A 12857-nucleotide genomic window follows, 5' to 3' on the forward strand; every position below is an offset into this window, starting at 1 on the left:
GAAATTATGCCATACTAATGTGGTCTGTCAGTCAATGGTGGCCAGCAGCATCTGCTGCATTTTTATGATGAGTCGGACTTGGCTTAGCCGCTGCTGCTGCTTGGCCTCATCCTTGGGTCGTTCGGTTAATGCGGTTTATTTATAAGGAACATTTGGAATGATTAAGTGGATGAAAATGTATTCCTTAAATTGAGGTATCACAAACCAAAATAAAAGAGACTGTAGAAGCTGCAATTCTTTCTCAAGGCAATTGTTGCTAATTAAGTTGCAAGTAACAGCCGAGGCATTTCAGTAGGAAAAAGAAAGAAAAAAGATGCCAAGCTTGTGCATGATGTGAATGTTAAATGAAAATTTAACAACATTTTTCCTAATCGGCTTTGGGGCCACCAACACGCACCCAGAGTCAAGACACACATACACACACACATCCACAAAAAAAGATTTGCTTGGGAGGCGTCAGGGTGCGGGACTGGTGAATTGAAGTTTTCGACTAATGTACATTATATGTATATAAATGCTTTCAAGTGTGCGGCAAATGCGGCGTATGCGCAACAATTTACAAACTCACATTAATTATACGCCATGTTTAACATGCTCTTATATCAATGTCTATATCTTTTTTTCACTCACTCAGTCTCTTGATGTTTCTTTCTCCTTCTGTCTCATTGCAGCTTTAAATTGTAAAGAATTCAATTATTAATGCAACAATTGTCTATGCCCGTGTCCGGGTCGTCGTTTCGTGGTTGTTGCTGTTGTCCTTGGTAGCAAATGCGATTGCATTGAGTGACAACCTGCAACAAGCGACAGCAACAGCAACAGTAGCTCAAGCAGGAGTAAATAGAGACGAGACGAGACGAAACGAACCCGCAACAACAACAACAACAACAATAAACTACAACAATGGCCAGTGGCAACAATGAAACTGCGCCGCTCTACTGCGGTAGTGGCATGGATAATTTTCATACAAGGTAAGTGTGAGGCAGAGTAAAATGCAAAGTAAAAGTGGGTGGAGAATTGCCCAATGTCAATGTCAATGCCAGAGACTGACTGAAGCAGCAACAGCGAAAGCAACATTGACAACGCAAGCTTCAGTCAGGGGGCAGGGAATGAGGTATGGCAGGGGCATCGGTACCTCAAGGGCAGCAACAGCAGCAACAACAATCCAAACAACATTCAGTTGATGACAACAATATGGCATCGTTCAAAAATCGATTAGCGCTAAGCGACCTACTTTCCCCCCACTCACCTACGAACACACAAGTCACACAGTTAACCATCATTTCTCTGGGGAGTCTCTTCAATTTCGATTTGCCATATAATTTCTGGTTCCAAATGAAATTGACGATTAACCCAAAACTTTTTGTTCTTTGTTTTTGTTTTCCGTTTTGTTGCTGTGATTTGCGACAAGGCCACGAACCATCAATTGATGACTTGAATCCAATTTAATGCTGATTTCCTATAACCAATTTTCTGTTTGTTGTATGTTGTGTGTATATTATGCCCTATAAAGAAAGTAGCCAACGCTAAAACCAACGCACAAGCAGCAACAGTGTAGGCAACAAATTTAATGACCAGGTCCAAAAAAAAAAAAACCCGTAACTGCACCCATAAATATACGAATACAAAAATGCGGAAAGTCGTACAAAAGGTAACAAAATATATTTATTGCCCTTGCATGCCAAGAACTCGTAAATGAAATGGGCGTGGCATAGGCCAATTCAAAAAAAAAGTAAATAAAATTAGAACACAAACTATGTCTCTAAGCAAAAAGACGCAACTTCCAAAGAAAAAAAAATTATGAATTTTGAGATCTCCAAAGCAATGTTGCTGATTTATTTAAAACCCAATCCTTGAGTCTATGAACTGAGAGCAATTATTTATTGGAAGTGATTTGAAAACAGAATACAAATCTATGCATATTTATAGCATTTTAATTTAAACACCAATACAAACAAAAACACCATGAAATTTATAGTGTAAATAGAAACGCAAAATTCAAAATGTATTCTTTTTAAAAATTAAATACATTGCTGGTCAAACGGTTAAACTCATTACATTAACATTTCATTTATAACCTGGTTATAATGGTTAAAAACCATTTCATTTAAAAAAAAAAATACGGTTTAAGACTAATAGTCGACGACTAAGTTAAGTTAAATACAATCTTGCCTTTCAGTCACTTATCTAAAGCTGTTTAGAAAAAGGCGCAATTTTCTTGAAAAAAACCCTCAATCTTAATGTTATTGCAATGATGATAAAGTCTCAATGCTTAAAACGTATGCGACAAAATATAAGATTTACATGCCCATTGAGTTAATTGGGGATAGCCAAATTAAAAAACAAAAATGGAAATAAAAATAAGGAAAATAGATTAGTTGCGACCAGCTGAATGAGTCCAACTGAGTTAATGTGCTACGAACTGCTCCTATTTATAGCAAAAAGTTTGACAGTGTTAAACAACTTCGCAGTGTTGAGTAGCTAATTTTGTATACTGAATGAGACTACAGGCAAGATAATGAATACTGAATTGCAAAAAGGAAGGAATAAAGTGTTTTTTTGTGGAAAATACTTATATTCCACATATTTTATTTTAATTTTTATGCGAAACTCTTAAAAAAAATGCTTTAAAACATGAAATGCGATTGATATTCAATTAAGACGGCATGGAAGATGAATAGATCGATTTATACGAACATCTGATTAGGATTTAACACCAATAACAAAATCCTAAAGCGATTGATAATACTTTATACCGAAAATTCACATTCAAAATATAAAATTTTAGCTAAAAAACAATTGACAAGTACATTTCATTCAAACTTCTCGTATTTAAAATTTTACGAGCATATATTTGCGCCGTAAAAAATTTCCCTAATTACTCATGAAACTCCATTGAATTCTGATAGAGTTATGCTTAATGACAATAATACGCAGTACATGTCCATTGAGTTAATTGGGGTAACCCAAATTTAAAAAAGAGGATATTGATTTAAACTAAGAAATAAGGAAAATAAGTGAGTTGCGACCAGCTGAATAAGTCCAACTGAGTTAATGTGCCACGAACTGCTTCTATTTATATCAAAAACTTTGACAGAACAGTATTGAAAAACTCCGCATTATACAACATAGTGTTAGGCAATTAGTGATGGCAACTTATCGACAACGATAAATGTACGACTTTTCAAATTATTTAAACAAAAACTTTTTTATAACATTTAATGATCAAGAAAAGTTGGCTTCATATGTGTACATAGCCCATGTGTATTTTTCGACGGAAGTTCCCAAAATTTTAGAACTTAGGACTTTGCTTCAACAATTTGGGAGTCCTTAGTTAAATAGCTGCAATAAAACTGTGCTCTCACATTTCCGTATACATTGGGAATACACACAATGTTATTGTTTTTCCTTCCTTTAACCAGTGCCAATAAAAATGTCAAAGCCTGCAGCATTTTTTATGTAGGCTGGGGTTGGGTATTACCCCCTTTCTTCTGCTTCTAAGGATTCCCTCACACCTTTCTACTTTTGCCGTTGTTAAAGATCAACATTTTACTGCGTTTGTTTAGTTTTCCTTCAGTTGCTGTAAGCCATCGGATGGTGTGTTTGTGTGCGTGTCGAGACCAAAAAAACTCGAACGTTCAACATTCAAATTTTTGCCAGAGATGCTGAGACTCAAAGTTTTAGTCCAAAAAAGAAAAAAAGAAAACATACAAAGATGCTTTCATTTCAGCTTTTGGTTTGGCTTTGCGTGTCCTCAAGCAGCGTTTGTTGGTGTTTGTGATGGTGTGCTTCCTGCTGCCCGGTTGTTGTTGCTTTTGTTGTTATGGTATTCAACAAATTAGACTTAGAATAAAATTTATATGAAATAGACAAAAGGGGTGGGAGAATAAGAGTGACACAGTCTAACACACAGCAGACAAGACTTAGTCTTCTGCGGCTTCACTGTCTTCCTGCATCTCTGGGCATTGGCTTACTTGCAGCTGCATTTTTCTTTGTGGTTGACTGGCAGAAACTAAAGTAAAACAAAAAACGAACGTGAAAAAGGTTTAATAAACTCTCGGACATCTGACTGAGCGACATGTGTGTCCTGCTTTTGTGTGTGTGTGTGTGTGTGTGTGTGTGTGTGTGTGTGTGTACGTTTGTGTGTGCCCGGGGGGCCTTTACTTAAATTGTTTATTGCTTTCGGTGTGAAATTCTCACTAAAACCTAAAACCCAATGACAGTTTGGTAGAAAATATGTATGTGTATGTGTGCTTCTCCAAGAAAATGCTATCAAACAGAAGTGCATTTTATACGATTTCAGGCTAAAAATATATTAGTTAGGCAAACAAAATCTCATCTGATAAACTTTGGCATTAATATTCATGAATATCTCGTAATCTCAATTCTTAAGATTTCTAGTTGTACCAAGAATATTGGAAAATTTCAAGTATATGTGATACAAAGTCTTCTACGTGGCTTTAAATTCATTGTTAAATGAAAATCTTAAACTATGACTGAGAAGAGGACTTGGCTTTAAGCAGAAAGCAATAGACTATGAAATATATTTCAGCTATTCAACATAAAACTTTTCACTCAGAGACACTCATTGTCCGACAGTAAGAGTTCAGGTGAACAAAACAATTTTAGGTCTGTTTTCTTCAAATAACTTTTACTTTTACTCTGCTCTTCATTCATTCAGCGGTTCGTTTGGTTCATTCATTCTTGTCGTGAGCCACCATTCATCAACATGGATTATCAAAGGCAATAAATTAGACTAAGCGAAAGAAACATTCTTCATGGGGTAGAAAAGCGAAGCTAGGCTAACTCAAATGGAATGTGTGTGTTTTGTCAGTTGCATTTTATTTGCAGGGAAGGGAAGGAGCATGAATTTGATGAATGGAGTTGTAAATTCCCTAACCCGATGATGTTCGCAGGTTAGACAAGGGTCGTCGTCTCACTTTAGGTAGGTGCATTCCTATGGCTTGACTTTGATGTCTGTCCTATTTCAATTTCGCACTCAATTTCAACTAGTGAAAAGCAATGAGAAAAGTGTCCCAAACGCACGTCCGTCCGTTTGTCCTTTCGTCTGTCTATCAGGAGGAAAGCAAGAAAGAGAGAGAGAGAGCAACAGAGAGCATTTAACATCCATGTCAGAGGACATATGTAACAATAATTTATTATTTTATTGTTCGGGGAATAAGCAGAAACCCGTAGGTAGCAGCCAGTGTAAAAAGAGAAGAAACTAAATAAAGAGGGAGAGAGAGGGAAGAAATGTTTGCCAAAATGTGAAAGTGAAAACGCATTTGGAAAATTAAACAAGAAGAACCGACAACAATTTTTCGTACATGTTTTGACAAAGGGCTAACCGCTCAGCCAAGCCCCGCCAAAAAAAAAAAAACAAAAACAGAAAAAAAAGAGAACTGAACAGAACAGAAAACGAAAATGTTCTTTATTATTTATGTTAATTGCTTGTTTTGTGCGTGTGTTTGCGGTTTCTTTTAGAGCATTCTTCTTTTTTTTCGGTTTTCTTGGTTTTTGGCAAACTTTTTTGGCTTTTTGCGCCATTAATATAGCTCATACGTCACGTAGGCATCGGCGAAAGGATTGGTATGCTCCCTGGTTGGCCCTGACACATTGGCGTTTGAATTTCTTCGTTTGTCGTTTGTCGCTTGCCGCTTGAGTGGCGCTTTGAGACGGCTTTTCTTTTTTTTTTCTGCGTGTCGTTTTTGTACACTAGGGGGGCCGGGTCTAGAAGGGGTCTTGGGGTTAAGGGGGGCGTGTCGTCTGGCCTGGGCGTGACAGCGTCAAGTGTCGCCTTCAAACAACCCACACACACATACACACTCAGAAAGAAAGAGTGAGTGCGAGAGCTGTCGCTAGCAATTTGGCACGTCTTTGACACAAAAGTAAATGGCCAAGTGTTAGATACACATCTAATTGCCACATTGTACCAGTAGAAGAAGAAGAAGCAGCAACAGCAACAGCATCGGCATTAGACAAGACATACTATCCAATCTATCCTACCCATTCTACACCTTTAATTAAACACAACCACTGAGCCACAGAGCCACATCTAGGCCACTTTGTGGCTTATAAATACCATTAACCATTGCCCAACAGACTTACTTACACGAAGGGAACATCGGCGGGGGTGTTCTGACTAATTAAAACTAAAAGCATAGCCATAGTCAAGAGTTGCTAACCCCTGCGTGGCCCGTTGCTACTACTTTTTCGTTCTAAATGGCAACGAATTTAAGTTGACATGAGATAAATGGCCAAGAGATATATATATTTTAGCAATATGATCGGTGTATATGTAGCTCAAACGACAATGAATGATTAATTCGAAAACCATTTTAATTAACTAGCTAGCTAGCTAATAATATAGAATCACTGGTTAACTAATGGCATTTGATGGGCAACCCAAGAACTCCTTGTTACCAATCGCTTGTGATAATTACGACCATCTCATACCTCTTCTTGAATATAGCTTGATTGCGTATTTAAACTTGGTCTTAAATTTTACTGAAAGTTGCAAATCATCTGTAAACACTTTAAATGCACTCCATCCGCTCTAACTTGTCTTAGATTTGCATATAAATGGTAAAAACAAAGAGTACTCTGTCATAATTGCAATCAGAGCTGAAAAGGTTTGTACAAAACATAATTTAAGCGATAAGAGCACATAAATTCCAGTCGGTCGTTTTACTGGGAATTATTATTTGTTAATTGAGTTGGTTTTTCCATTATTTCTATGTGAGGACAATTATTTACTAAAACTTTTTGTGTAATTCTTTTTTTTTTTCTTTTAATTGCAGCTACAAAAACATGCATGGCTATGTCTCTTTGGTGGTTTGCATACTGGGCACCATAGCCAACACATTGAACATAATTGTGCTAACACGACGGGAGATGAGGTCACCAACAAATGCCATACTCACTGGTCTGGCAGTGGCCGATTTGGCTGTAATGCTGGAATATATACCCTATACGGTGCATGATTACATTTTAACGGATAGCCTGGCAAGGGAGGATAAACTAAGCTATAGCTGGGCATGTTTCATTAAATTTCATTCGATATTTGCCCAAGTATTGCATACGATATCAATTTGGTTAACTGTTACGTTGGCTGTATGGCGTTATATAGCCGTTGGCTATCCGCAAAAGAATCGTGTGTGGTGTGGCATGCGAACGACGATAATAACAATAACTACAGCCTATGTGGTATGCGTATTGGTTGTATCGCCATCACTATATCTAATCACGGCTATTGCTGAATTTATGGATCAATTAGATGCACATGGAAAAGTGATCAATAGCATACCATTAAGTCAGTATGTTATTGATTATAGCAATGAGATGCAAAGTGTTACAGTGGCAGCTCTCAATTCCACACCAAGTTTCAGTAACGAAAGTCTGGCCCTAAATATTAGCTCTATGGTGACGACAACAACAAGTACAACGACTCCAGCACCAACAGCACCTTCTCCGGTTGTAAGAAATGTGACTGTTTATCGTCTCTATCACAGTGATTTAGCTTTGCATAATGCCTCACTGAGAAATACAACATTTCTCATCTATAGCGTGGTCATTAAACTAATACCCTGCATAGCTTTAACAATTTTATCGGTGCGTTTGATTTTGGCATTGCTAGAGGCAAAGCGTCGACGAAAGAAACTTACAAGTAAGCCAATAGCAGCAACAACAGCTACTGCAACAGGTACCACCAATGGAACAAAAGTCTTGGTCAATGGCAAACCAGCTGAGCGCCCAAGAAAGAATAGTAAAACTTTGGAAAAAGAGAAGCAAACAGATCGCACAACAAGAATGTTATTGGCAGTGCTTTTGCTATTTCTGATCACTGAATTCCCACAAGGAATTATGGGATTACTGAACACTGTGCTCGGTGATGCCTTTTTAATGCAGTGCTACCTAAGACTGAGTAAGTAGAAAAGCCAAAACTAATGATTTTATATTAAACTTGAAAACTATATATTGACTTATTCGTTTGCACACAACAGAAGTAGATTTAAAAAAATGTTTTTGTCTGTCACAATTGGGTTAAATTTGAGAATACAGATGAATATTAATTAGCCAGGGGTTTTAACATTTTCTTTACTTCCATTTTCTATTACACTTTAGGTGACCTCATGGACATTTTGGCTCTAATCAATTCGAGTATTAATTTCATACTCTACTGTTCGATGAGCAAACAATTTCGTACCACATTCACCTTGCTGTTTCGACCGAAATTCCTTGACAAATGGCTGCCAGTGGCTCAAGATGAATTGGCTGCTGTCCGGGCAGAACGTTCGATGGCAGACAAACCCAAACTAAGACAGCAACAGCACCAACAACAACAGCATCAGCCCCAAGTGGTTACCACAACCACAACCAATAATACAACACAAGTGACGAATCTGTAGCATAGGAATCAACAACGTTGCTATCCGGCACCTGCAGCAGCACCCGCAACAACCACAGCGACAGCTTCCGCAACGCTTGGCTCAACTCGACGGAGACGCCAAAGTTCGTTAATTCGTCGCCTATTGAGCTTAATGAAGCGTGGAAGGCATGGAGAAAACGAGTTGGAGATGCCAGAGATTGTGCCGGCCAGTGAGAATATTGCTGTCCATTTTCAGGCCATTGTTGTTGTTGTGGACAAGGCTAGCGGAGCAACGGATCATCAATTGTGCTTAAATGCAGATGATGATGGGAATGATGATGATGATCAGGTGAAAACTGTGACGTAATGCGATTTTATAGTTATAACCAAACACACAAACACACACACACACACACACACACACACACAAATAAATAAATGAATAGTTAGAATAAAATGTAAAATAGAAATACCTATATACATACATATAGGTATATGTATATGTATACATATATATTTACTCAATTTTTTTTTACTAAAGAGAAAGGGATGGCGGAGGGCACGATATACTACTATATATACATACATAGCTCATCGCTCACATGCATCATTGACTTTAAAACTACAACCACATATACAAAAAACTAAAAATCATAAAATCACATAGTTCTCTTCACACGGCTACAAAGACAAAATGTATGAAAATAAACACAAACACACAAACACGTAGAAAACGTTGTTGTATAAACCTATATATATATATATATATACCTATATTTTTCTATATCAAATATATGTATGTATGTATGCTTACACCCGTCCCGTCCCTTTACCCTGCCAAAAAAGAATAAAAACAAAAAAATAAATAACAAAAGCAAAATCAAATAAAATAAAAGCTGTTGGTAAGCTCTTATTCTGCAGAATTCATATGCATTTCTGATTTCATTGCGCCGTAAAGTATGCAACAACAGAATATGAATTTTCTTCAGCAAAGATTTCAATAAAAACTTCTAAACACAAAAAAAAAATTGAATGAAAAAACATATATAAAAATATATATATTATGTAGTTATATAAATTTATAGCATAACACTTAAATTTAATTTTGGACAAACATCCAAGTCTAATTTAAGTGGCAAGCAAATTGCAGGGACTGAGATTGAATAGAAATCGAATAATAAAAGTCGTCATATAAATCATAATTTTTCTTTTTTACATATACATTTTTAGTTTTCCATATCTTTTTCATAAAACTAGTCGAGTGGAATGTTTTTGATTATGGAGCATATAATCAAATTTGTTTCATTTGAATTTCCGCTAAATCGTTTCAATGTTGTATATACACACCAATATGTAATTTGAATATTACAAATATTTGAATGCTGCTTTCAGTCATTCAATTAGGTTTTATTACGAATTTGTGTAGATTATATTAAAATTATATTAAGCTAAAAGGTATTTCTCAATTACTATTTTTGCAGATGAAATATTTCTGGAATTTCGAATAAGTATGGTCAGAAGCTTATATATTTATATTTAAAAAAAAATAGTTATTAATTTTATATATGTATTGGCAATAGTTGTGATTAACTACCTAAAATAGTTGGGTAAACTTTCCCACTTTCCCCTCGATCTCGCTCTCCCTCTATTTCACTCTTTCTCTCTCTAGTCTCTGCAATTCGCCAAAATTGTATACATTTTTTTTTGAAAAACAAATAAATGCAAATTTGTGTGCATAAATTAATTGTAACAAAAAAAAAAAAAAATAGTTGGAAAAACAAAGAATATTTCAGACTGCTTAAACTTAAAACGGCTAATAACTAAAAATAAAAAAAATGTCAAGCAAAAAACATGCATAAATTTATTGATGATTGAAGTATTTGCCAATGAGCCCCATACAAATATTTTCAATATCGTTAATAATTACAGCAGCAGCAAATAACTGAAAAATTAATTACAATGATTGAAATGCAGCAAACGGTAGTTTTATTTTTTCAATGCTAACTAATTAGCATATAATGAATAAATCAATGTGTAACGAACAAAAACTAAAAAAAAAAAAAACAACAAAATTAAATCAAAAAAAAAGTAAGAAAAAATACAAAACGAATCTACTCGAATAACTATTTACATTTATTGTAAATGCAAATCAAATTAAATTTAAATGTTGCCACTTTGCTTGCTGAAAGTAAGCGTATTAAATTCAATTTAAAACGAAAACAAAAAAAAATCCTGATACAAATTGTTGTTTGTTGTTATGTTTATAATTATAATTAGGTTAAGTGTGATTGAAATCTATATATAATAATCTTAGGCTTATGTGTTCGAGTTAAGTTTTTTGAAAAGTCGATTAAGTCATTTTTTTATATAAATACGATAATAAATACATATATATATATATATATACAAATATATATATATGCATATATAGATAAACAATTTTTTTTTTTTCCAAATAAAATCAAATGCTCAGAACAAACACAAAATAATAAATAATCAAAAAAAAGAACAAAAAATGTGTTTACATTTGCTGGCTAAAACTTTCAGAAAACTGTTTATTTGTTAGTTGTTGCTCATTACTTTCTATTGTTCGCCCCTCCCTTTGTATTGTTTATAGAATAAAGGTTTAATGTAAAAAAAAAAAAAATTTCGAAAACAATTTATTTCTCAAACACAAGTTTTTGGCAATCATTTTTAATTTACCCCTAAAAGAGAAATGTAAGCCAAAAAAAAATGTAAAAAAAAACTTTTACCGACAAGACATTTTAATAAAGTTTAATTTGCATTAGCCATAAAGGAAAACCACAAGGAAAAGTTCTCAGAAGAAGTAAAAAAAAATGAACGCAGCAAAAAAAAAAAAAAAAAAAACCAAAAACAATAAGCATGAGAAATGTCTTAACAAACTTTATGGTCGGACACGGGCCAGAGCGGGGGGCCCAAAAGAAATATTCAAGCAACAAAAGGCTAGTAGTGAAAGATGATGGCGAAATCACAGAAATGAGAAATGTTGGCTGCCAACTTTTCCTTTCTCGTCCTGAAGCGAAGCCTCGCTTTTCCTTTTTTTTTTTGTCTGTCTGCCTGCCTGTCTGTCTGTAGTTTGTAGTAGTTTGGCAGATACATAGATGTATGAGGAGAGAAAATAAAAAGATGGCTATAAGAGTTGATAAGCCATGGAAATGGTTAAGTTGGTTGCGGTCAATTGTTGAGAACACTTTCCACTTGGCTTTAACTATACATTTTAGTATTTTTTGTAAGCCCCATTATCATAGACATATAAAGTGGGGTATATATTATAGCAGCATTTGATGACTCACTATTTAGACATCACTGTGTAAAGGTTTCTCTTTTTTCAACATTTCGCACAAAATTCATTTTGTTGTTTAATTCCCAATTATTTTCGCTTCACAGGAACAAAAGAGAACCCTAGAGTTATTCAAGGTTATGCAGGGTATCACTTAGTCAAAGTTTTTTTTCATCTTAATTTGAAAACCTTTTATTGTGGTCTATTATTTTCCATATCTTTTGCTAATTCTTCATTTACCTTTTTTGCGCTCTTCAATAATCTTTATGGGCCAGCACAGCATAACCTTTTTTTTATGTTTTTTTTTTTTTTGTTTTGTTTGCGCTTGGCCAGCTTATTAAATAATAAACCCAATTAAACGTCGTAAAAGCCAGGTCGAAAACCCCTTTAAGCCCTCTACTAATTAACTCAATTGACGCCTGTTCTCATTCTCGACATTTGATTTACTTATATACCTGTACCTTTTACCCTGACGTTTGAATATATTTCGGGGCCCAATTAAAAGCTTTTACAATTGTTTTGTTAACTCAAACCCCAACTTTACCTATCGCTCAATTAAATATAAATAAAAACATTTGGCTCTGTTCTTTTTTTGTTGGCAAATTTTAATATTTTTTTTCCATTTTGTTGGATATGTTGGGAGACCTATGAATAATAAAATGCTACTAGCAGGCCATAAAATGCAGCAGGGCTTTCAGGGCAAACTTTGGCCATTATAGAAACGTGTGGCAACTGTTAACCAATTTTTCCAAGAAGCAGCAGCCAGAGACCAAAAAAAAAAAAAAAAGAAAGAGAAACCCATGCAATTTGTGTTGGCCATTAAATTGCTGGCCATAGAAGAAGGTAGCAGGTGTCAAGGAAATCGAATTCTCTTTAACATTGATTCTCATGACCATCGAATGGACACACACACATCAGCAGAAAAGCCTCGGGGAAGAGAACGATGCTTTAATATGAAACAAGAAAAATAATGTTTGAAAAAAAAAAACTATTTCAAATTCTTAATTGCCCAATATTGTTGGTCACTATGACAAAGGCTTAACTTTTTTGATTTGATATCTTTACATTCTTCCTGCTGACTTTTTCTTTCATAATTTATTAGTTTTTCTTCTCTCTCATATTCTAACTTCTAATTATGTCTTCTTTTGTTTTATCTAGTTGAGTTCATCACTTCACCTCTTTGTCTATCTG

The 12857-nt window shown here is 35.0% G+C and overlaps 2 protein-coding genes across 2 annotated transcripts; both read left to right on the top strand.

The window, feature by feature from the left end:
• The first annotated feature begins 672 nt into the window (after positions 1-672).
• LOC6645070 (G-protein coupled receptor dmsr-1) lies at positions 673-8409 on the top strand. The gene is made up of 3 exons (XM_002067777.4): positions 673-968; positions 6798-7921; positions 8122-8409. The coding sequence occupies exons 1-3, from the start codon at positions 901-903 to the stop codon at positions 8403-8405; spliced, it is 1476 nt and encodes a 491-aa protein (XP_002067813.1). The 5' UTR covers positions 673-900; the 3' UTR covers positions 8406-8409.
• On the top strand, positions 8409-8791 carry LOC111518949 (the record flags this gene model as incomplete). The annotated part of the gene is made up of 1 exon (XM_023177246.2): positions 8409-8791. A coding segment is annotated over one exon (324 nt), but the record flags the coding sequence as incomplete, so codon positions are not given.
• Positions 8792-12857: the final 4066 nt, after the last annotated feature.

Source organism: Drosophila willistoni (assembly GCF_018902025.1).
Source record: "Drosophila willistoni isolate 14030-0811.24 chromosome XR unlocalized genomic scaffold, UCI_dwil_1.1 Seg105, whole genome shotgun sequence".
Taxonomy (NCBI): Eukaryota; Metazoa; Arthropoda; class Insecta; order Diptera; family Drosophilidae; genus Drosophila; species Drosophila willistoni.

What these genes read in the sequence shown, in the direction of transcription:
- LOC6645070 (XM_002067777.4), top strand. Translation starts at nt 901, where the DNA reads ATGGCCAGTGGCAACAATGAAACTGCGCCGCTCTACTGCGGTAGTGGC. An exon ending in ATGGATAATTTTCATACAAG is followed by an intron (nt 969 to 6,797) that starts GTAAGTGTGAGG and finishes TTTTAATTGCAG; the next exon opens with CTACAAAAACATGCATGGCT. An exon ending in GCAGTGCTACCTAAGACTGA is followed by an intron (nt 7,922 to 8,121) that starts GTAAGTAGAAAA and finishes ATTACACTTTAG; the next exon opens with GTGACCTCATGGACATTTTG.